The sequence below is a fragment of the Sceloporus occidentalis genome, unplaced genomic scaffold, assembly GCF_023333645.1.
Source record: "Sceloporus occidentalis isolate IW3139 unplaced genomic scaffold, rSceOcc1.0.p SCAF_2, whole genome shotgun sequence".
NCBI lineage: Eukaryota > Metazoa > Chordata > Lepidosauria > Squamata > Phrynosomatidae > Sceloporus > Sceloporus occidentalis.
Window position 1 is genome coordinate 264293420 of NW_028316982.1, and position 24714 is coordinate 264318133.

At 40.4% G+C, this 24714-nt stretch overlaps 1 protein-coding gene across 20 annotated transcripts in view; it reads left to right on the forward strand.

The window, feature by feature from the left end:
• Positions 1-21371, forward strand: part of DLG2 (discs large MAGUK scaffold protein 2) — a 1248672-nt gene extending 1227301 nt beyond the window's left edge. For 13 of the 20 annotated variants that reach the window (XM_089512900.1, XM_089512903.1, XM_089512907.1 and 10 more), the window contains 7 exons: positions 1957-1998; positions 9180-9230; positions 10112-10213; positions 12052-12224; positions 13803-13912; positions 16561-16652; positions 18689-21371. In XM_089512900.1, the coding sequence (XP_089369026.1) occupies positions 1957-1998; positions 9180-9230; positions 10112-10213; positions 12052-12224; positions 13803-13912; positions 16561-16652; positions 18689-18795 (677 nt within the window). In that variant the 3' untranslated portion in view covers positions 18796-21371. The remainder of the gene's footprint in view (positions 1-1956; positions 1999-9179; positions 9231-10111; positions 10214-12051; positions 12225-13802; positions 13913-16560; positions 16653-18688) is intronic. The other 7 variants (XM_089512905.1, XM_089512908.1, XM_089512906.1 and 4 more) reach the window with 1 other exon arrangement.
• Positions 21372-24714: the final 3343 nt, after the last annotated feature.

The window sequence follows — 24714 nt, forward strand, 5'->3', positions numbered from 1 at the left end:
TCACTGTTTTCTGGGTACCACTATGGTGGGTACAAAAGGATTGGCACTCGCCATCTTATATCACTAATAAAGGGCACGATAGTTTCAAGATAAGGCAACCTAGATGAAGCAGCCTTAGATTAATGAGTGTTCAGAAGAGGAGAACTATTCCAGATGAAATAGATTTCTTTTTCATTGGTGTTGAAATCATTCAGTATGCTGGTGTGCTGTGGGTCTCCTTGCATCACTCTTACCTTGCAGTGACTTCACTTAACATGCAGAATGGCCATTTGCTTTCCTTTAGAGTTTGCTGATTCTTTTTGCAACAGACACAAGTGAATTCGGGGCAAATGAAACAGGAATTTGCCAGTGTTGCCACTGGATTGCTTATTGCTGTGAATGCGCTTTCTTATTGGAGAACTGGATGTTTGTGCACACAACCTGATGCAGTTCTTTGGGTTTCCTTTCTTACTAAGCATCAATTAACCTCTCCTATCTTTTAACCTGTCCTAAAGGTTCCTTTCCCTTTAAAGCAGGTGTGTTATCTCTTGTGGAACAAGTTGAGAGGTTCAGTTGCCCAGTGCTGGATTTATTCCTAATATCATCATCATTATCCTGTAAATAAATAATAAATTATTTTTTCTATCCCTCTTTTTGCCAGGCAATCAAAGCAGTGTACAACAAGCTAAAATATATCCATATGTACATAGTGCCCTCCCCATTAAAACAAGATTAAACATGTGGCTTTAGTCCAAAGGTGGGGAAAGTGTGGCCTGAGCAAATCATCCAGGCCCCAGAGCTCCCTGGAGCAGAAAAATTAAAACCATTTTAATGCCTATAAATGCATTACTCTGTACTGTTAAATTCCCAGAAGGAGCTAAAATGATGTGAGAAATGGCTGCCAAGATAGTGTTGGGGGGGGGGGGGCATTTTGAACATATCATTGAATTTTGTTTTAGAGGGGTGTAGATATCCCTCCACCTCTGACAGTCATCCAGTCCGGAACTAGATAATAGTCACAACTATGGTTGCCAAGTAGAAAACTGGAGAATCTCAGCAGGCATTGCATGTCCCACAACCAAGTAGCCAGCAACATCTGCTATACAGCTGTTAAAAATCCAGGAGACTCTCCAGTTTTCACTTTGCAAACCTTACTCACAACTAAATATTCAAGGAAAGATGATTAGCCAGAATCCAAATCTCATCATATGGAATTCAGGCACTGGATTTCCTAGTGCAAATTGGCATATGCCATAAATGATTGTTTTATGTAAAAACATACACTGCTTGCACATATCCATACACCCACATAGCTGAGCCATGGGCCCCCGGAATTTTTTAATTCCCTTCCCCCCAAAAAAAAATTAATGTTGAAAATGCCCCCATAGCCTATAGGAATGTTGGGAGCAGTTTCACCATATTTCTATTGTTGAACACTAGAACAGACTAATTCACAGAAAAGGTAGACTCTCCTTCACTGGAGAATTTTAAGGCGAAGTTGGATAGTCACCAGTTGAGGGTGCTTTAGCTGTGAATTCCTGTTAGACTGGATTATTTTCTATGTTTCTTCCATTTCTACGAGTCCTTTGTTCTTATGGGTTCTGAGAGTTGTAGTCCCCCTCAAAAAAGAGTAACTTATCCAAGGAACATGTGTAGACTGTGGGTCTCAAATGTACAGAAGGAGTATTTCCACCTTCAAAAATAAAATCCTCATGGAGACCTGCTCTGGGTATTTTTCATGAGGATGAGGTGGGGGTGGGGGTAATGCATTTGGCACAAAGCGTATAGCTCCTTTTCAATCCATCCGCAAGTGATAATGCTTTTGGCCTTCCCTTCATTGGTTCTCTGGAACTGTCAGGCTGCCTTGCTTTTTGAATCCTCCACTCTGCACAGTCCACCTTTTGCATGACCAAGGTGGTTCCTTAACATTCTGACGCTTGGTTATGTCCTTTTTAATTTGCTGTCCTGTTCTTGCAGAACATCTTCCTTCTAATGCCAGTGATAGCGAAAGTAGCTACAGTAAGTTACAGCTTTCGTTTGGGTCTCTCTTTTATGTTGGCTTGCCTGTGACAGTTTTCTTTCTTTGCTTTCCTTTGTTTCTCTTGGCTTTCCAAATGTTCAAAATATCTATAATATATTATGATGGGAGCAAATGGCTTGATGGATATAACTGCATATAACTGAAAATGGACACTCACACAAAATGCAGCTCTAAAAACAGATGGGGTATCTTTTGGCATGATCTTTCTGAACATTCAGGCATGAATACTGTTGGTTAGTCCCAACTAGGGTAAGCCTATTGGTTTAATGATGTGTCCTCATATATGTAAATTCCATTGATTTAATGACTCTAACATGGGTTGGGACTGGCAATAGGATTCAGGCCTTAGTTTTCTCTTTCAATAAATCTGCAGCTATTCGGCAACCAGTTGCAACCCAGTGTGTCCTACAACCCCCCTACCCCCATAATGACACCCCTTGTGGGATGCCATTGCTCTGCTTTCCCAGACCTGCGCTGTCCCCTCACATTGCCTGATGAAGGAGGTGGGCAACTTCCGGAAGACAGGGAATTTCATGCACCTACCCCAGGGTTTAAAAGAGGCCACTGGTCCTTTGTAACCTCTGCACTTCCAACAGTTCCCCACTTCCAACAACTTGACCAGTGGTCAGGGCTTCTGAGCATTAAAGTCCATAACATTTAGAGGAGCTGAGTCTGAGAACCATTGCTTGAGGGCACAACAAGCAATGGCACTGCATTTTGCCTTCTGTCAAACTGTCTTAGGTCCAGCAGGACCTCCTTTTTGCTTCCAACAACAGAAACAACAACAACAAAAAGTTCCAAAAGAAAACAAAAAGCCCATCCCTCAGTCCAAATGAGCTCATGAAGATGAGACAGAACTGTGCCCTGAACCCCAAGCAAGGGGGACCAGTTTAAGTTTTCTAAAAGGGGGAAGGTCAGGGGTACCAGAATGTAAGGGCTGCTCTGTGAGGTGTATGTAACCCACAGGTCATCCCATGCCCACCTCTGGCCTATGATCAGTTAGATATCAGACCTTGCTTCTGGGAAGCATACAAGGAATTGGCTTTTACAGATGGGCAGGTGGGAGCATAGAAAAATGACTTGTAACTAGTCAGAAAATGTCTCTTTCTATCTCATATGAGGACACCACCCACTTTGATAAATGGGAATTATAGGAATTACATTTTATGGCTGCCCCTTTAGCTCCTGAGATTTGTCTAAAGGGGTCCAATGATTTGTCTAAATTTGACAGGACACAGTGGCTAGGGTTTTTATTAATGTCCTCCTACCTTTCCCCCCAGAATCTGAGTACTGTCCCACCATCTGATATCTACTCAGAGGTTCAGAACTGGCTTTTTCAGGTGGGTGGGTGGGCTTAGAGGAAGGTGACTTACAGCTAGGAGTTCATCACACTAGGGAGATCCTGAAGAAAAATGGGATTTTAACTAGATTTAAAATTTTAAAAACCCACAAATGCGGGATGTTTATCAGATGACTTCACTGTTAAAGTGAAACAATGTGAAGTTAAACTGAACATAAAGCAGAAAAAACAGCAGTTTTTTTACTTTCGGAACTTCCCAAAAGTAAAAAGCTGCCGTTTTTCTCTGCTTTACATTCAGTTTAACTTTGTGTTATTTCACTTTGGGGGACATTTCGTGTGATAAACTTCCAGCATTTGTGGGTTTTTTAAAAATCTAAATCTCTTTTAAATCCCATTTTCCTTCGGAATCTCCCTAGTGAGAACATGTGTCTTTCTATCCCACAACAGATTATCACAGTCTCAAAGAGAGCTCTTTCCCAAGCCAGAGATATCAAGAAGGGTTGTAGGCTTCCAGTTATACATCTCCTATTCATTTCAAATGCTCCCTATATTTGGGGAAAGGATACAGCATTTTGAATAATTCCTCTACAGTTTAGTGTGTGCACAGTATATATATGTGTGTGTCTTTAAGTCACCTGTTGACTTATGGTGATCCCGTTAATTTTATAGGGCTTTTGGAGGCAAGGATTACTCAGAGGTAGCTTTTCATTGCATTCCTCTGAAATACAGCCTACAGCTCCTGGTATTGCTTGGCAGTTCCCACCCAAGTATTAACCTTGTTTAGTTTCCAATATCAGACAGGATCTGATCTTATTTACTTACTTAAATATTTGTATCCAATATGAGATTTCAGAGTGGTATACAGATAAAACAACAAATGATTCAAAACAATTCCAGATTAAAACAATAAAATAAGTTAAACTGAATAAAAGCATATTAAATATGACAAGTTGAAACAGCTTAGAATATTATGACAATTAACAACCATGTACATGTACATATAAACTAAGCCTTAAAGGCTTTAATAAAAATGCTATGCCGAGTGGACACCAGAAAGAAACCAATTTTGACACTAATCATATCTCCAAAGGGAGAGCATTCAATAATTGAGATGCCACAATTGAGAAAACCTTCTCCTATGTCCTCCCACACCGTATTTTCCTCCACTGGTTGGACACAGAAAAGAGCCCCTCCTTCAGAGCTCAGTCCTCAGGGATAGAGGGAAAGATGTCCCTTCAAGTATCAAGATTGCAACCCCAAGATGAAAATCTGGTGTGGATTCACTTGGAAGTCAACAATCATCCTTACTTACAGGATAGAATGTTAGCAATACAATCCAAGATTGGTTACTCTTCTGCATCAAGAGGGCATTCAAAATAAATGGGAGTTCTCCAACTTCACTACAGATATGTTCAGAAAGGCTAAATAAGAATTTTTTTTACCAACCTTCAATTCTCAATTCTCTCCTGCTCTTTGCTGAAGCTTCTCAAGCCATTTGTGGAATATAGATATGCGTGAGCATGTGTGCGCACACTGACTGTGGAGCACTAGTCCCTTCTGGTGCCAAAGTAACCATGGACTTTAGTCCTTATGGTTATGGGCTTTTGATACCCTCTAGTAATTGTCCTAACAATTATAAACCTGACTTTTTTTTTCAGCTAACAAGATATTTGTGAAAGATTTCACTAACACCATTTCAGCTGATGTTAATTTCCTGGCAAGCAGTGGCCAGAGGCAGGAGGAAAATGCAAAACCTTCAAGGCATCTTCCTTTTTGACCCAAATGCCCTATATATTGATCTGGCTTCAGGCTTGCAGAAACTGTTGGTCTTCTAGTCCTCTGGCCTGAATCTCCTACTGCACCAGAAGACCTCCTTGTAGCGCACCTATTGCCAGATGACAGCCATTTCACAAAGAAAAGTTTTCTGTGGACAAGATCCTGCATTGGACAACATAGCTATGATGATGAAGCTCTATCGACTTATCTCTGTCTCTCAATGCTACCCCAAAAAAATTACCTTTTAAGCAGTGCAGGACCCTCCCCACAAGAGAAGGATTTCTTAGGTGCTGGAGAGTGGAGCACTGTGTGATTACACCTCCAGCCCTCTCCCAGTGGCAAGATACTTTGCAGCAAGCAACTGCAATAGAATCCTACAAGGGTCCCTGCCATTACTGTACATCCATCTTACGTTGTCATAAAGATTGAACAGGATACCAGGCAAAATTTATGAAACTCTTTCAGGGCTCATGTAGACTAGACAAAAGCCCTGAGATTTAGCCAGCTTCATTACTGTATTGTTTGGGGCAGGGAGATTTAAGTTCCAGACGATATTCCTCCCATCCCAGTCTTATGAAAGTGTTTTGGCAGGTCCATCCACAGCTTTTTGCATCCAGGACAGGAGATGGTTCTTTTGAATCATTTGGAAGATTTAATAGCAGCAAGCAGCAATAGCAGCTTCATTTATATACCGCTTCATACTGAACTAAGCAGTCTCTAAGTGGTTTACAACTGTAAGCTAATTGCCCCTAACAAGCTGGGTACTCATTTTAGCGACCTTGGAAGGATGCAAGCCTGAGTCGAGCTTGAACCCTGGCTCATACTGAACTTGCAACCTTATGGTTTTGAGTGAATGGCTGTGGTACAAGCACTTAACTACTGCACCACCACAGCTCTTTAAAGACAACCTGGTGTAAATTCTGCATCTGGCTTCTTTTTCTTGGTTCATCCCATATTCCTGGTAGTGTCCTACTGATGACAACATGGATGGGGGGTGTCCTTGCATCCATGGAGGGGAGAAAACTCCACCTATACAATCAAAACAACAAAGCAGTTTGAGACACAACTGAAAGGTGGGGAGGAAACAACAAGTTAGACACTCCTGACACAGAAGCATCCAGCATTTACTGGTGCTTTTGGCCATTCAGGATGAGCTCTGATTAGTTGAGGGTCGAGGATGGATTATGGCCCTCCAGATTTTTTGGACCTAGAACTCTCATCTGCTATTCCAAGAAAAGGCCAGTGATTAGGAAGTGTGGAAGCTGTAAGCCAAAACACCCAGGCCCATTCACACTACACAGCTAGAGCATTATGATTCAGCTTTAGCTGCCATGGCTCCATCCTGTTGAATTCTGGGTTTATAGTTTGGGGAGCCACTAGATCTCTGGCTGAAACTTCTAAATGTTCCTCCCTAAACTGCAAAAGAATACTTTCCAATATGGATGTACAGATTGTGTCTCCCTTATCCAAAATGCATTTGACCAGAAGTATTTTGGATTTATTTATTTATTTATTTTGGAATATTTGCATATATACACAATGAGATGGGATCCAATTTAAACATGGAATCCATTTAAGTTTCATATACACCTTATACACTTATAGCCTTATACAGTTTTATACTTGACATTTTGAATTATTTGCACAACAATCAAAATTTTGTGTACACTGAACCATCAGAAAGCAAAAGTGTCACTGTCTCAGCCACCCATGTGGACAAATTTGGATTTGCGAGTATTTCGGAATACTGGATAAGAGATACTCAACCTGTATCACATTCTAAATGGCTGGATTGTTAGTTTTAATGGGCTGTGACAAGTAACATCTTCCCATTACATTTCCAAACACACATGCCTGAATGTACACAATTCCTTAATTAAACTTTTCAATTATATCTTTTAATCAAATAGCTTTCAATTAACCCTTGTTAATGTGCAATTAACATCACTTCCACATTCATTTGTGTGTTGATTTGCCTAATTGCTCAATTGGTTAGCATTGCCCCAATTAAAACAGGCAAAGTGAATCAAGGAGGGATATACATGCGTATACACACATGTATGGGATGTGGTATTTAAAAACACACACACAGCTGATTGTAGGAAAAGCAGAGCTGCTAGAAAGTCTGTCTTCCCATGACTTGCAGTCTGATCCTTTTAATTAGAAATCCCTGGAACTGAATTTGGGATTTTCTACATTGCGGTGGCTGGGTTGTACGACTGATCTATGGCTAGTATGGTGGAACAAAAACAGTATTAGACAAGAAAATAGCTGCAGAGTCAAGGAAAACAGCTGGAAGGCTGCTCCCTCTCCAGTATCTAATCCTAAAGCTATCTGCCAAAGAGTTCAGCTACTGGTACTTTGCCTAATGGTAGAGCTGGCCTTGCTTCTAGCATAGTGCTTTAGAAGCTCAAAATGAGCTTTACACAAATTCTTTAACTACGGATGCCAAGGTGGACTGAGGCTGGAAATATTAGCACTGAAAGGATATGTACTACTAATCTGTGGTGCTGCTGTCTCAAAAGAAAAACAAACTCCACCTCCAGATACTATGAAGATCTTTGTGACTGGCTGGAACTACCTGGTGCTGAATTGGACCATTGGTGCTTTGTGCTTGGCCATTAGCTCCAAGGGATTGAAAGGAAAAGTTGTGACAAGGATTCTGTTTCTGCCTCTTGCAATCAGATTACTCAAGTGATGGAGTGGAAACAACATTCAGCTACTTCCCAAGTAACAAGGGAACACCTCCTCCCCCATCTATCACAATGGCTGCTGCCTAGTAAGGAAGGATTGGGGCCAGTTCAGTGCTTTGCATTATATTTATGTTGCTTACTCATATGTAAGGACCATACAGAATTCTGGGCATAATTCTTATCCAATTTCCTCCTTGAGGGAAGCAATGGGGGATTTTCACAATTGTCTTCTCACTGCGACAAAGTCTTCAAGAAACTGCAGTTTGTAAAGATTATTTGCAGTTTGAAACATATTCTGCAAAAAATTCACTCATGGCTGATTTCCACACAATACAGCATTTTCTGTGCAGGAAATGGCATTTTTCAAGCAGGAAATAATATTTTTTTTCTGAAGAAATGTTACTTTTCTGTGCAGAAAATTACTGTTTTCTGCAAAAAAACAACCATTTGCAAATTTGGTTGTGATTGTAATATGTACTTCAAATCACTTCTTACTTATGGCAACACCAAGGCAAACCTGTCATGGGGTTTTCTTGGCAAAATTTATTCAAAGTAGGTTTGCCCTTGCCTTCCTCTGAGGCTGAGAGAGAGTGACTTGAACAAGGCCACCCAGTGGCTTTCCATGGCTGAGCAGGGATTCAAATTCTGGTCTTCAGAGTCATAGTCCAACACTGATGCAACTATACCACGCTGGCTGTCTATGTGCAAATTTACTGTGGAATCAGTTTCTCATCCATCTAGGATTCTTCTCATCAGGGTTTCTCAACATTGAAAAAGATGTTTTTCAACCATTTTAAAATATTTTCAAATATTCTTCGCATTCTTTCCTATACAAAGGATGCTCTTTCGCTGAAGATCATACACAAAAGCTCCTAATCCAGCTTCAAATCCCATGCTGTTCAGGACTTTCAGCAGAGATCTAGGTCCTTGCCAATGGTCTAGAAGATCGAACTCTGTGTCAAAGCACTCTTGACATAATGCCATAAAGTGTGCACCTCAAATATGCATGAGCTCTTTTGCATCCTTTTTGCTTGCTGGTCCTGTTCATGCAGTGCTGACCTTTAATTTTTCCTTTCTTTTAAGCTATGGAATTTCAAGAGGTACCTATCTTATAGGTGCAGCCAAACAATAAGTGAATTATTAATTCCTGCCTTATTCCTCTTGGCTCAAGCACTGGTAATTCACAGGGACGTTTCATTGGCACAGCTGAATAGTTATGAGAGAGTCTAACTTGGCATTTTAAACTGGTGAAGAATTCTTGGAAAAATTATTTTTTGAATGTCTTGGGATTTGAGCATGATCAAAGAGCATAAACTGATTTACTTGGGAGATCTGGGAAGGAGTTCTGTTTTTCAGATTTGATTTGTCCTGTTTTCTCTTCTCTTTGCAGGAGGGCAAGAGGATTTCATTCTCTCCTATGAACCTGTAACAAGGCAGGAAAGTAAGCAAACTTTGATTGCCTACCAAATAACTTGGTCTAATCAGGGCGAGGGAAGTCAACTTGTGTAGTGCAAGGGTGAACAAATGTTGGGAGACATTGGATGTGTAAGGGAGCATGAAGAACTGCCTTCTCCTCCAAAAAGGTTGAAAATGGCCCCCAAACACCCCCAATGGGCCATGGGAGCATTTTTTGCCATGTTTGTGCCCCTTTGGGGGTCATTTAGGATCCAGGAGAGGCTTCTTTTTTACCAACATGACACTGAAAAGTCTAACATTGAGTTGATTTATGCAGTCAACTCCCACTTTGCTTTGAGAACGGAACTATCCAACTACCAAACAGTCTGGCTGAAAAGTTAATTTTCCTTTGGAAAAAGAAATCTAAGAACATAAGACCTCTGCTGGATCAGACCAAAGGTCTATCTAGGCCAGAATTATATTTGTGCAATAGTCTGCCAAATGAGTAGCCCACCATCAGAGCATAACAACACCTTTCATCTGTGACAGATATAACATGTGTCACAGAAGCTGGGACCTGAGAACCATTCACACTAAACAGCTATAGCACTATTATTCCACTTTAACTGCCACGGTTCCATTCTATGGAATCCTGGGGTTTGTAGTTTGGGGAAGCTGAGAATTCCAAATTCAGACACAGCAGATCCCAGATTCCATGGGACTGAATCATGGCAGTTACAGTGGATTCATAGCTTTATAATTCTGTAGTGTGAATGGGCCCAGATCATGCCATTACTCTCAAAATGGATGTAATCTGAGCCATTTCTACTGAATGCTAAATTTGGTTTTGCTTAAAAGTTACACACACACACACACACACACACCCTTCCTCGTGATCAAGAGGTTTCTTTTCTTTCTGTATTTCAGTTAATTACACCAGACCGGTTATTATCCTTGGTCCAATGAAAGATCGGATCAATGATGATTTGATATCTGAATTCCCCGACAAATTTGGCTCCTGTGTACCACGTAAGTATTGCATTTTTGGAGCCATCTTTATTATTATTGTTATTCTCTCACAATTTGCTGTAGTATGCTTTTAACACATGTTACTACCTTTACCAAGAAGCTTTTAAAAACTAGCATCCCTTTCTAAAATATAATTTCATGCCAATGTATTTTCTGGGGAAGGACTATAGCTCAAAGCCACAGTGCATGTGATACCTTCCAAGTTTATTTCATCTTCAGCAAGAGAGGACAAATGTGTAAAGGCTAGAGACCAACATTCGTCCCAAACCCCCCAAATGCTGCACAGAGAGAGAGAGAGAGAGAAATGGCCAAAATGAGTCCATTTTTCCCTGCAGTCCTTCTCAAATAGTGATACTTCTTATCACTATTTTGAGAGGGGCTGCAGAGAAAAATGGAAGTACTTGGGGTAGCACAGAGTTCTGGGGTGCTTGTGAGGGTGAGGGCACTTTCACACACAAGGGTGAAAATGCTGATTTTTTTTTTTCAAATGGGGGCTTTGGGGGACTGGTAGAAGGCTTCGGGGTGCAGAAAAGTGGGACCCAGAGATCACATGCAGCCCACAGGACACAGTTTGCTCAAACCTGATTAACAGGTAGGTCTGAAATCTCAGAGAGCTGCTGCTAATCAGGACAGGTTCTTTCTGAACTGGGAACCCTCTGATAGCTTTTCACATTACACAACTGTAGCAGTTTGAAATCTCTTTAGCTACCATGGTTACATCTTATAGAATCATGGGATTCATAGTTTAGGGAAAGACAATCAGACAGAGAGATCTGGTGCCTCACCAGATTGCAAGCCCATGGATTCCATAAAATACAGCCGGGGCAGCTTGAAATGGAATCATATTTGTCTGTATGGGCCAAATATGACAGCCTCTCCCAAAGCCTGGTTCTGATGTGAGTAGACCAGATGATGGCTGGCCTATTCAACACCAGAACCAGGCTTTACCCCCTTATCATAGTCTCAAAGGTGCTACAAGATCTTTTTAAATACTGATTGTACAGACTAGCATGGCTATATCTTTTAATTCTGCCACTATGGGTTTTTTTAAGTCCCTGTTTGCATGAATCTTCCTGGAAGATGCAGAGCCCTCCATTCTGAGGCCAGGTGGCTGTTTGAAAAGCATCCTGTTGAGCCACTTGGCATGTCCGCCACTGCTGCCAGTCACCTGCTCTAAGGTCAGAATGAGTCGCTGGTCACATAGCTGGGCAACATTGCTGCAGATGGAGTAAAATTGTTTTTAGTGACATTTGGTGTACATAAATCAACTAGTAGGAGCAGAGCTGGGGGAAATTACTACTTTCTACAATACTACAACTGTCAACTTCCCCAGACAGCCCAATGCAGGCTGGAAGATTCTGAGAGTTGTAGACTTAAAAGTAACTTTTTCAAGCTCAGAGAAGGAAGAGGAAGACAAGAAAGAGAACGACTTGGACTATTTTCCATATTTATTACTTCTTCTTTTTCTGTCTCTGTATTAGTTAAGAAAGGGAAGAAGACTGTAAAGAGGAAAGCAAGGATGTGGAGATTTCTTTGGATGTATCCACACTGCAGAATTAAAGCAGTTTAACACCACTTTAACTGACACAACTCTATCCTACAAAATCCTGGGATTTGTAGTTTGGTGAGGTATTCAGCCTGGTCTGTCAGAGACCTCTGGTGCCTTACTAGATCACAAATCCCAGGATACTATAGGACAGAATCATGGCAGTTAAAGTGGTGCCAAACTGCTTTAATTTTTCAGTGTGTGTGCACCCTTTGTGTGTGGCTTAGTTGTGTTTTTGTGTTGGTACACTTAAAAGAGACCTTTTCTCTCCTTCCTTTTTTGATGCCTGAAGATACAACTCGGCCCAAGCGTGACTATGAAGTGGATGGGAGAGACTACCATTTTGTTATCTCCAGAGAACAAATGGAAAAGGACATCCAAGAGCACAAATTCATAGAGGCTGGACAGTATAATGATAATCTGTATGGAACAAGCGTTCAGTCAGTGAGATTTGTTGCAGAAAGGGTAAGTTAGCCAAGTGATATTAATGACAAGGTTGTAATATTGCAGTGAATTGTACTAAGTTACATTTTATACTTGGGTAGTTGTTGTTATTTTTCAGTGTAAACTCAAATCCTTAGAAAAAGCACATGGTATTCTCCTGAAACTATTTCTGTCTGTGATAGAAGTACTGGATTGTATATTTGAAACAGAGGCCCCTGTTGGTTCTTGAATTGTGGAGCAGAGAAACTTTTCTCAATTGTAATGGTATCTCTTCAGTGTTAATGGTGGCTGCACTGCATCTGTACCTGATTGTATGAGAACTATTCAGTAGAGATGGAAAGAATATTCAAATATATTTTTAAAAGAATGGTTGAAAGGCATGGTTTTTCAGAACTGAGAAACCCTGATAAGAAGAACCCTAAACTGATGGGAATCTTTGCAGTTTAGGACTTGTTCTGCACAAAATTTGCATGTGGTAGTTGTGCATAGAAAACAGCATTTTCTGTGCAGGAAATTGCCTTTTCTTTGCAGAAAGTACTATTTCTGCATGGAAATATTATTTTCTGCTCAGAAAAAAAGCAATTTTCTGCACAGAAAATGCTGTGATTGGGAATATTTCATGCAAAATTTGGTGGATTTGTACTGAAAGCTGTTGTTTTCTCTGTACAGAAAATATTTCCAAATCTCTGCTTTCAGCCAAATAGTGGTTCCCATCCTAAAACAACTGAAGCCCTGTTTAGACATTCAAAATCTCAGTTTTGCATACATTTTTGTATATGCCATTTCAAGGGAACATTTTTTTTAAGGCACACCTCTGCAAATGCATGCATTTTTGCATACTTTGTTGAGGGACAGGAAGAGCAAACTGTGACACAAACTTGGGGGGGGGACTAAATTTCAGCATCTAAGTGCATTCCAGATCATGTTCCATTTTAGGAAGGGCATATTTAATAAAAGTGCACATTTGCAAAGCAAATTTCTTGCTCAGGTCGATTTATAGCAGGAATCTGAGGAAGCGATTACAAGAAATATTATGGAGGCAGAGATCGGCAGGCATCCTGAAGATTAGACTAAAGCTGACAAGTGTATTGTACCCAAGACAAATCCAGAAAATATGTCCTGGAGAAGTCACATTAACATGAGCAGGGCCTTGTGCAAGAGCATTTCTTTATTTATTATTCATTTTATTTATTTCACTTATAGGCCTCCTTTCTCCCAGAATGCAACCCAAGGTGGCTTCCAGACTTAGTATATTAAAAACATTTACAATGAAATTTAAAAACATTTAAAATCACCTCATAAAACATATTAAGCATGGTAATGTACTCACATAGCACTGGTTCATTGCGCATGTATAGAGCAGAGCTTTTTTTAAAAAAATTATAGACTGCAACTTCCAGAAGCCTTAGCCAGCACTAGCACAGGTGATTCTGGGAGCTGTAATCCCAAAACGTTATAATGCCAAGTTGTGGCATAAAAGGACATTCAGAGAAATCATGTCCTTGGTCTGTTAGCTTTGATTATCAACTGCTACATCTGAAAAGTCTGAATTGCAATAAACTTTCCAAGAATAAACCCATCTCCATCTGCTTTCATCAGGGCAAACACTGTATACTCGATGTATCAGGAAATGCCATTAAGCGACTACAAGCTGCCCAGCTCTACCCCATTGCTATCTTCATTAAGCCTAAATCGTGGGAGCCATTGCTGTGAGTACTACCTATTTCAGTTTGCTTTTTGGCCATTCTATAAGAGTTATAAATATAAGAATATTTGAGTGTTTTGTGTGTGTGATGTAGGGCTCTTACTTACATGTTTTTAACTTTGGCATCAGTGATGCTATGCAAATATAGGAGAATATTGGAGAAAAGGTGAGATATAAACGAATAAAATAATAAAGAAGTAATAATAAAGTAGAAGGAAGTAAGGAAAGAGGAAGACCACATTGCAATTGGGTGGACTGAATCAAAGAAACCACAGCTCTGATTCTGCAAGACCTCAGAAGGGCAATTGATGACCGGGGCATGGGTCTCTCATGCATAGGATTGTCATAAGCTGATGTGCTCAGACTTTTGGTAATAAAACCCCATAAAGCCACAAGAGAATATTCAAGTTCCCATACCCTCTGGTTGTCACAATTTGCCCGGGTTCGGTCTCCTTCTTTCTCTTTCCCCCCTTTGTCCTCAGCTTACTTCAGTTGCTGCAGACTAAGTTCAAAGTGCAAAAGTAGTTTGCACTGCATTAATTCACCAGGGGAAAAGGAGAGGAAAGAGCAGACTCTTGCATTTCCCAATAGGCTTAGGCAAAAGCAAACACTGCAGTCTCCCCTAGCTTTTGTATTCTTATTCATTAATAACTTTTACCATCTTAACCACCTTTGATGCTGCTTAGCCATGCATATCCCACTTTTCATCCATGAAATGTTGGGGGGGTATGGGTTTGTTGCTAAAACAGAAGTACATATAACAGTCTTTCTGCTGCTTTCTCCTTCTGTCATACATAAACACATTCCATAGGCATGCCATTCAGTCAGCAGGCAGATCTTCTCTCTAAGAGCCAGGTCAGCTGTAGCAAATGTGTGCTGTCACGTACTTCTTAGCCAATTCTTTATGCATCATCATGCACATAATTTTCTCCATGCATCACACGTGGCTTACTCTTTAGAGTTCGTTTCCGCATGCTTCTCTGATTTAATCCAGGGCTTTAGATTGGGGGTAGTGTGACAGGCTTGCTTGTCTACATTCCATAGTTGATTTTCTAAAATTAACCTGAGCCTGGAAGGGAAATCATATCTTTCAGCCCAGAAGTCCTGCTGTGTACTCATCTCAGATGCACAGAACCAGATGGCGGTTATTCACACTGGGGAAGGGAAAGCACTCTGTATATGCTCAAGGACAAAACATGGAAATATTATATTTTGAGGACTTCACTTTCTAGAATATAATTTTTAATGTCCCAGCACTGAACGTTGCATTGAAAATAGGATTTAGATTATTGTACTCAGAAACTCTAAAACAAATTAAGCCCTGGCCAAAAGAACTTTGGAAAAAAGTCTTTCTTCTATTTTGACTGTGTAGTGAAAAGAGTCAGCCCTGTTTTGTATCATTAAAGGGTTTACTATATATTCTCGTGTATTGGTCAACCTCATGTATAAATCATGTCTGAATTTGCTATTATCCATGGATAAGTGGAGAGTAAAACTTAAGGGCATGTAACAAAGGATGTAAAGGATGAAGCAAATTCCAGTTTTTAAATTTAAATTGATAGTTTTGCAGCACTTATCACAGAAAAAAATTATGGGCCCAAACAGACTGGCCAAAATAAAGCTGCTTTGGGTCACTTTGGAGGTATGCTGTTTCAATGACACATGCATCTTAAGAGGCCAGAAGCGGCACTCCAGTCCTTAGGACTGGAGCATGGCTTTGGCACGGCTTCTGGCCTCTTAGGACACATGCATCATTTAAACAGCAAACCTCCAAAGTGATCCAAAGCAGCTTTATTTTAGCCTGTCTGTTCAGGCCCTATCATACATATTGTATGGTATTGTACTTAAGGTAGAGTATAAATACACTAAACAAGTAAATAAATATGTAAATAAACCTTGTAATCTCACCCAGATGGAAGCAAATAATAATAATAATAATTATTATTATTATTATTATTATTATTATTATTATAAATTTTATTTTTATACCGCTTTTCCAGAAGATCAAAGCGGTGTACACAAAATTTAAAACCAGTTACTAACACATCATAAAATAGATAAAACCAATAACACAATATACAATATACAAATCTAAAACAGTCATTCGAAAGGGTGAGGCAGAAAGTTGATGGGATCAAAGTACACTAGTTCATTTTCCAGAGGGGAAGGCTTGACAGAAGAGGAAAGTTTTTAGCCTCTTTTTAAATGTTTCCAAGGGGGTGATCAGACGGAGCTCCTCGGGCAGACTATTCCAGATTTGTGGGGCCACTACTGAGAAGGCCGTCTGGGATGTAGTAGCATATTTAGATGATGGAATTTCTAGCAAGTTCTTCCCGGTTGTTCTGAGTGTGCGGGGCGGATTATATGGGGAGATGCGGTCCCTCAAGTAACTTGGGCCCAAGCCATGTATAGCTCATTATCTCACATGAGAATGAAGTAAGTGAACATTTACATCCCTACTAACAGGTTTTATTTCTTTATTTATATTGTTAAAAATATTTCATTCAGCATTCCCTGTATAAAGATACTGCTTCTTGGATAAATTAAGGCAAAATGACAACTTTGAGGAGTCAGATGTTTGCTTCAGGCAACAGATTATGAAAAGCTAGCTGCTTTTGTTTTCTTACTTGATATTTCAAACTGTGCTTCTAGGGAAATGAATAAACGCTTCACAGAGGAGCAAGCCAAGAAAACATATGACAGAGCGATGAAGTTAGAGCAAGAATTTGGAGAGTATTTTACAGGTACGCATCATCTGAGAAAGTTTACCTATTTGTATAAAATGTGGTAGGATATATAATCTGTTTACAATTGCATCCAGGGCACAAATGAACAATTTCAAACCTTCCAAAAGAAAAAGTGAAGGTAAGTGATGGCAGTAACATGAGAGCTGAGGAATAAGCCTTATACTAGGTCAAACCATTTTATCCATTTAGCTCAGTGATGTCTACCCTGACTACCTGTGGTTCTCCAAGGTTTCAGGCAGAGATCTTTAGGGTCATTGGCTGCCTGATCCTTTATAGATCCCAGAGACTGAATGTGGAACTTTGTTTGCAAAGCATATGGTCTACACTGAGCAATGGTCCAGTCCATAACAGAGCAGATCAGGCTCTGATCTCCCAGCATCAGTGGGAGTAGATCTTAAAGAGCCAAACTACATCCTATGCTAAGTCCATAATATACACTCTGCACCTCCTTTTTTTAAAAAAAAAAGTTTTATTGGTGGGTATGAGTATTGGACTAGGATTCTGGGAGATCAGGGTTTAAGTCACCACTTTCTCATGGAAAGCTGCTAGGTGATTCGGGGGCAGGATACACTTTCTCAGTCGTAGAGGAAGGGAATGGCAACCCTACCTTAGATCTATCTTGCCATCAGAGTCAATGTGATGCCATACATCAGAGTCAACATGATGGCCTATAACAGCAACAAGACATATTAATGGAATGGATACAGTTCCAATCCTCCCAATCCTGCTTGATATTGCCCTCTCCCACCCTTCCCAATAACCCCACATATGAGACTGTAAATATAGTCATTTTTACAAGTCGGAGTTCACATGTGTAGATCAATACAACCAGTGGCATCACTAGGCTTGGTGTTACCTGGTGTGGGTGCCTGGAAAGGGCTGTTGGAGGACAGTGGGCTGCCCCACCTTCCTGCTACCTTGCTCACCTGCCCCCTTTCTGGCCACCCAGCTGCCCAGCACCTGGCCAGACTCAGAAAGGGCCGCAGGGCAGGGGAGGCAGCAGCCTACCCTGCCCTCCCTTCCTTTCTCCTCCCATCCTTCTTTACTTGCTCACCGGTCCACTTGTTGCCCACTCAATTGCCTGGAGGCAGGTGGGCAGCTGGGCAAGTGAGGCAACAGGAGGGGACAAAAGGGACAAATTCATCCCTCCTTCTCACAGAAAGAACCATAGCAATGGAAAAGCCATGTGGGGTGTACGCTAACCTCTCCTCCTCCATTTCCTTGGCTTCCTCCTCAAGGAGAGAGCCAGGGCAGCAGAGAAGCCATGAATGGCTAATACTCACTTCTCCTTCTCTTTTGGCTTCCCCCTAACCAGAGAACCAGGGCAGTGGTGAAGGAGAGTCAGGTACTGGCAGCAGCACTCTACTCACCCATACACACACAGATACACAGCAGGAGGAGGGTCTGACTGAGTGTCACCTGGTGCAGTCTAAACTCTATGGCATAACCCAGTGCAGTCCACACCTTTTGCACCCCCTAGTGATGCCACTGAACACAACCAGGACATGCACTTAGACTAGACCAATCATACAATCAGCAAGGAAAGAGAGTGAGGCATTGGGAGTGTGAATGTAGATGAAGAGCATTTGAGACACTTAGTTACACTGGATCCCAAGAACATAAGTATGGAGGTTCCAGAGACAGATATGGGTGAAAAATCTTCTCCTCCCAAGTCTCTATGTGGGCTGTCACTGGATAGTTTGGGGTTATTTGTTAGAGCAGGAGTGTGGAACCTTTGATCATCCACATATTTTGAACTCCAGTCAGCATAGCAAATGATAAGAGTGTGGGGACTGTGTTGTTTATTGGTGGGAAGGGCTGAACAATTCATCCTTTAGAATCCCCCTTGTCAGTGGCACGGAGCTCAATCCCTCATACAGCTGCCTGATTTTTAAGGTAGGTTGGTGGGGGTCAGATCAAGAGATGGAGCACAGTCATGATATTATGACTACATATCTGATGGAGGTTCTTAGCCTTTGGTTTTGTTTTGTTTTTTTCCTTTTTTTAAAAACCAATTTATTTATTTCCTACAGCTATTGTCCAAGGAGAAACCTTAGAAGAAATATATACCCAATGCAAACTTGTAATTGAAGAACAATCTGGGCCTTTCATCTGGATTCCTTCCAAGGAAAAGCTATAAAGTAGCCAATTCACCTCTGATTATCACAGAAGAGTCTTTAGAAGAAAACCTAATCCTATCCTATTTGGAAGCTTTGGGGAGGGGTGATTTTTTTTGGGGGGGAGGGGGAGATACTTTTCCGTTTCTTGCAGTCAATGTGAATTTTTTCTGAATGTACAACACAAAGTGTTTGAAGCCATGAAGGACATTGATTTGGTCATAAAAGGTAGAGAAAGGAAAGGAAAGAAGAAAAACTTAAACAAACAAAAAAGACTTCTGCCATATGAAACAAATGAACAAACTGTTATCGTGTGCTTGCTGCACCACTCGGTAAGGACAGGTGTTCGACGTGGAGGCTTGCTATCCAAGAGAGCAGATCTGCGTCCTCATCCATATTCTTGGCTCAGCTCAATGTGTTTGTTGATTGCTTTAAAGAAGAAGTTTCCCCCTTGATCCTGCAAAGAGCATCACTCTGGAGTTCCAGTTGGTAAGATGGGAATTTGATGCGGGCATAGAGGCGACTTATACTGAACGGATGCTGTGGAATGACAAACAGAGTGCTGCCACACCATGCAGGATAGTATCCTACAGAACCTGATCCATCTTCCACTGAACTCTGCAGAGACTGTGAATGCTTTTTCTCCTTTTCCTCTGGATGTTGGATCAGGTGCTGAGTTTAACCATAGCACATCTGTATTTGGTACACCTTGACTTTCGTATAACTATGCACATTCCTTTCTCTCTCTCTCTCTTTTTTTAATTTCCTGAAATTGATCCAGGACATTATTTTTTCCACCACCACCAGCACCACCTCAGAATAGGGATGGAAAAATATTTCAAAAAAATTGGGGGGGGGGGGGAGATGAAAATTTGGTTTCCTGGCTGTTGGAAAACCCCAACAAGGAAAGGCCTGCATGATGAGAAACTTTGCAGGTTGAGATTTATTCTGCATCAAAGAAAATTACATTTTCGGTCATTCTGTCAAAGTATGTTGCTTTCTGTACAGACAATGTGTGGGGATTTTGTGCAGAATAAATCCCAGACTGTGAATAGTCTTCAAAAAATTGCCATTTTTTGAAGAAGTTCTTGCAGCAGGAAGAAAACTGAATAAATCATGAATTCATTCCTGCAAGAACAAACTTGACCAAAATTTCCATCCCTACTTCGGACCCATCTAGTTCTTGTTGAGAACGTGGGTCAATTCAGTTGGATTTGGTGGGAAAGGAAAGCATTTCATCTCAAAACACATTCACATAAAAGCGTGGAAGTTCAGGGTACTTAAACTTGACTGAGAGGGAATATAATTGGGAAAAGCTTTACATTTTATTTTAATTGTCTATATTATCATTTATATAAAGACAGAGGGCACTTAAAGATGGAATAATTTATTAAAGAATCTATATTGATGTATAGGCGCTAATTTCTATAGGTGACAAAATATTTTGTGAGATATTTTGTAAAGATTAATTGAAAGGTGAACTATTTTTCACCCTTGACTGGCTGTAAAATGCAAAGGAGAACTTCAAGTTGCACTATCCCATTAGGTTTTTCCCCCAGTAGATTTCCTAATATTTTTTCTTAAGTTTTTGATTTTCTGTTTTAATTTGCCTGATATAGGTATCATAGTTTCCTCCTCCTCCTTCTTTTTTTTCTTTTAATAGATAAAATTCTGATGTAAGACACTCTTAAAACATACTTTGAACAAAAGAAAATGAATCTGTTATTTAAAATGAATTCCTTCCACCATCACCCAAAATATCAATGGCATGAATGCAATCTCTTGGGGGCAGAAAAAATTAAAATAGTACCATTAACCATTCATTGATGGAGTAATTTCCAGAATGACATATTATTTTCTGAAAAGCCACTGATAATATACTTGTTTCACTATCCATAATGGTTGGTAGTGTTCTAAGAGAGCTTTATCAATAAATTTGGAGAGGTAATCCATGGATGTTCATTTTAGGCTACACTAGAGATCAGGTTTTGGCTGGTATTTTCTGGTTACACATCAGAAATTATGTACCAACAATGTGCGGGATTTGTGTGGATGCCATGTAGAAGCTCTGTTTTCTGAGCACAGAAAACTAGACCTTAGTGTCTTTATGATGTGAGAGTGTACTCTGTACACACAGAGAGACACTGACAGTGTAAACTATATATATCTACTCAAAACTAAGGCCTCTACTTTACTACCTTTTTTCAGGATCAATATATATAGTGGCTCAATGTGTGAATATAATTTTAACAAGAAACCTCTTATTTTTTGTCCCGTAAAATCTTGATGAGGCTTGCTATTTAATTTTAGTTTTTTGCTTCTCGGCCTTTTGGCTAAGATCAAGTGTAATTTTAATTTTTTAAATATTTCAGGCTTTCCGTTTATGATAAACTCCAGGGGGAAAAACAACAGCCAGTATTCTATACCAGCTACCTAGTTAAGGATGTTTAAGTGAGTAATCTGTTCTAGTCTGAAACACACACTCCACCAAAAATAGGATGGAAACATAATTCACTCATGCTCCAATTGTTGGCAGAATAGAGCTCCTGCTCCTCATTGCAGCTGATGCCCAGTAAAATAGGTTGAAGGAGGAATTACAGTCAAGGCACTAGTGTCACAAATTTGACTTGAATAGTAATCATGAATATGGAATGGTTACCTAGCTTTTCTGTCATATCGCAAGACAAAAGAAAGCTGAGAGGCAGTGAGAGAGAAGCAGCTTTCTTCTTGTCTCTCTGCATGATGTCAAAGCACTTCCATTCTCTTCCCAAGGGAGATGGTCATAAATCATGCCCTTTATTGCACTGGAAAAATCCATTTGGCAAAAGGCATGCTTTTATGACCTTCTTCCTATGGAAGGAGAACATAACTGCTAGGACCGCATGTGAAGAGGCAAAGAGAAAGCCAGTTCTTTCCCTTGGTGCCCCTCAGCTTTCTTTTGTCATGAGAGAAGGCTTTTAGACATCCGTAAATGTTCCATATTCACAATTGCTACTTAGTCACAAGTATGACACTTTTACCATAATGGTAGCTCTTTCCTGCAGCCTACCTTACTATGCATCAGCTTCTTGAGGAGAAGGAGGTCCATTCTGCCAGCAATTGGAGCATGAGTGAATGATATTTCCATCAGCTTTGAGAGGAGATTGGGCCAAGAGAGGTTACATAGGGGCAGACAGATGGGCCAGGAAAGCACAGGCCACCCAGTACCCAACCTGGGCTGGCTCAGGGATGGGCAGGTGATTCTCACTAGCCACAATGGAGGAGTAAGATAAGGGTTGTGTGAGCCATCAGTCCTGCATGGAGTTAGACCTGTGTTAAGGCCCTCTTACCCTAGGATCAGGCTGGATCCATCAGATCTGCATCTGTCTGTCGGGATCTGGCCCAGCCCTAGTGCCAGGCTTTTGGCCTGTAACATTCAAAAAGGACTGTGTGAGACCTGGGGGGAAATGGGCCTTTGGTCCATAAGGACAGCCCCACAGTTAAGTATACTTAACTACATAGCCAATCTAGAATGCTGGCCACTGTTTCTATCTCATGGGGATTTAGTAGTTCATTGCACATTTAAGTTCACTGATTTTTGTTAACTGATATTTCCAAGATTGAAATTTTACTTCAGCATAGACTTCAATAGAAGCCCTACTTTCTTCAATAGAAGGAGAAGTTCTGAGTTAGATGTGAAGCTCCAATGTATCCTGAAGCACCTAACTGAACTGCTAGATCAGAGCCTGAATATACAGAATTAGTTGAAAATACTGATCAGAAGGCATAATGGAGCCAGGACTCACATGATCAAGTCCTTGGATTTATTTTTATGACAAGGGACTGTGCCATCTGCCACTATCCATCTTGGACTCTTCATTCCCTATGAGCTTCATTACCCACAGTAACTGTAAGAGAAATGGATTTCCTTAGCAATGTTATGAGTCATCCTTCTGTAATCCAAAGTGTCTTGGTCTTGAGGGAGCAAGGTCCATTTACTTTATAAAGGGCCTGCTCCCAATGGACATGAAAACTGCTAGAAATATGGGGAGGGGTTGTTTTACTGACACCAGTGCAGCTATTTGCATTTTTGGACACTCTTTGGGGATGTTGCTAAAGAAACTGTCACAATACACTTCCAGATTTACCACTATACCATCACTGATCAGTAAGCTTTTGGATGTGAAAGTGTGGCAGGACACAGAATTTCTTAGGTCAAGGTTGTCATTAATCTTTTATGTAGCACTTCTCAAAACACAAGGTGCTTTATAGACTCACTTGTCCTCACAGTATCCTCATGAGTTGAGTCCTTAAATGATTCCCATTTTATAAAAGGGAGGGTTGGGGAGAGAAACCAAGAATGTGCACATTTGCTCAAGGCTGCTCAGTGATGAGGGATGTATACTCGTGTTTCCTTCATTGTATGACTTCTTATTCACTGGGCAAATGCCAGTTTGAAATTGTTAAACCTTCCTTAACAATTTAAGATGAATCCAGGAAAGGCTTTCTGCTCTTGGCACTGTTTTGCCTCAGTCGATCCAGTTAGCTGTAGATCTTGCAAAAAAACAGACAAGTGAATAATGAAAATATTTTCCAAACCAAAAGGGCTAGAAACTTTTTTTCCTTTTAAACAAGCAGAAAAAGTCACTGTTCAAAAAGTAACATCTGGGGATCACTCTGCAGAGACCCACAGGAAAAAGCCCAGATAACTTGGGAAGTATTGTTCATTTTTATGTCAGCAAAAACCTCATCTCAGGTCTCAAGCTGTGCACACCTCTCCAAGGGCCTGACGCAAAATCGTTCCATTTGCGATTCAGTTCTGTTTTTCAACATCCTCCAGCATCAGCTTTTCTATTTTGGTGTTTTTTGTTTTTTTTTTTTTGTCCTGTTAAGCATGCAACCTTTTTACGAGAGCTATCCTACTGGTTAAATGTTCTGTTCCGTCACATGCTGCGTTTTCCAGTTTGGCAGTACCACTGTGACTGAGTACAATCAAGTTTTCCACCAGTCCTGGGTTACTGTAGCAACATATATTTTTTTCTCTTCCCCTATGTACATGGAGCTATTTTGTGCTTCCAGCTTAGAGTTGCCATTGCACTTTTTTAAAGCATAAAAAAGACAAAGAAAGTTTGGGGTTTGGGTTAGGGAGGGTGAAAGACCACATATTTTGATGAGAGAGTAAAATAATAAAAACACAAGAAGCAGCACAAGATGTCGTGTTCTCCTTAGGATCTATATGTTCATTGCTTTTATGTCTGGATGTCTATGTGTTTTGTGTTTCCTGGTGAAAGAGGCCCCATACAGTAGCCTTGTATTTCAATAGTATTCCATCAGTACCACCAGCCCAAAGAAAGACTCATCTACTCCACCGTGTTGAGAGGTTGAGAATTTTGGCTATTCACAGAGAAGAAAACATGCTAAATAATGGTGTGTAGTAGAGCCAAGACTCACAGAGTCAAAATACCAGAACTCTTTCATCAGTAGAGATGATCATTCATTCCACCCTTGACTTCCCTGTTCTCTCTAAGTTTAGATGCCATTCTCACTATAGCTCAAGGAGAAATGACTTTCTCCAACAATATATTAGCCTGAATATGTTGGTTGAGATCCAGCATGGGGTGTATCCAGACTAATTCAAAGGTCCCAGATTTTGTTCTTGTTCTTTTCAGCTTCCTATCAGATTAAAAGAAATTGGCCTTGATTGCTAGCACAGGTTGAGTCTATCTTATCCAAAATGCTTGGGACCAGAGATGTTTGGGATTTCAGGGTTTTGTTTTGTTTTTAAGATTTTGGAATACTTGAATTTGCATAGACATACATAATGGGATATGGGACCCAAGACAAAACACAAAAATCATTTATTTGTCATATACACCTTTATACACATATCCAGAAGTTAATTTTATACAATATTTTAAATAATTTTTGTGCATGAAACAAAGTTTGTGCACACTGAAACATCA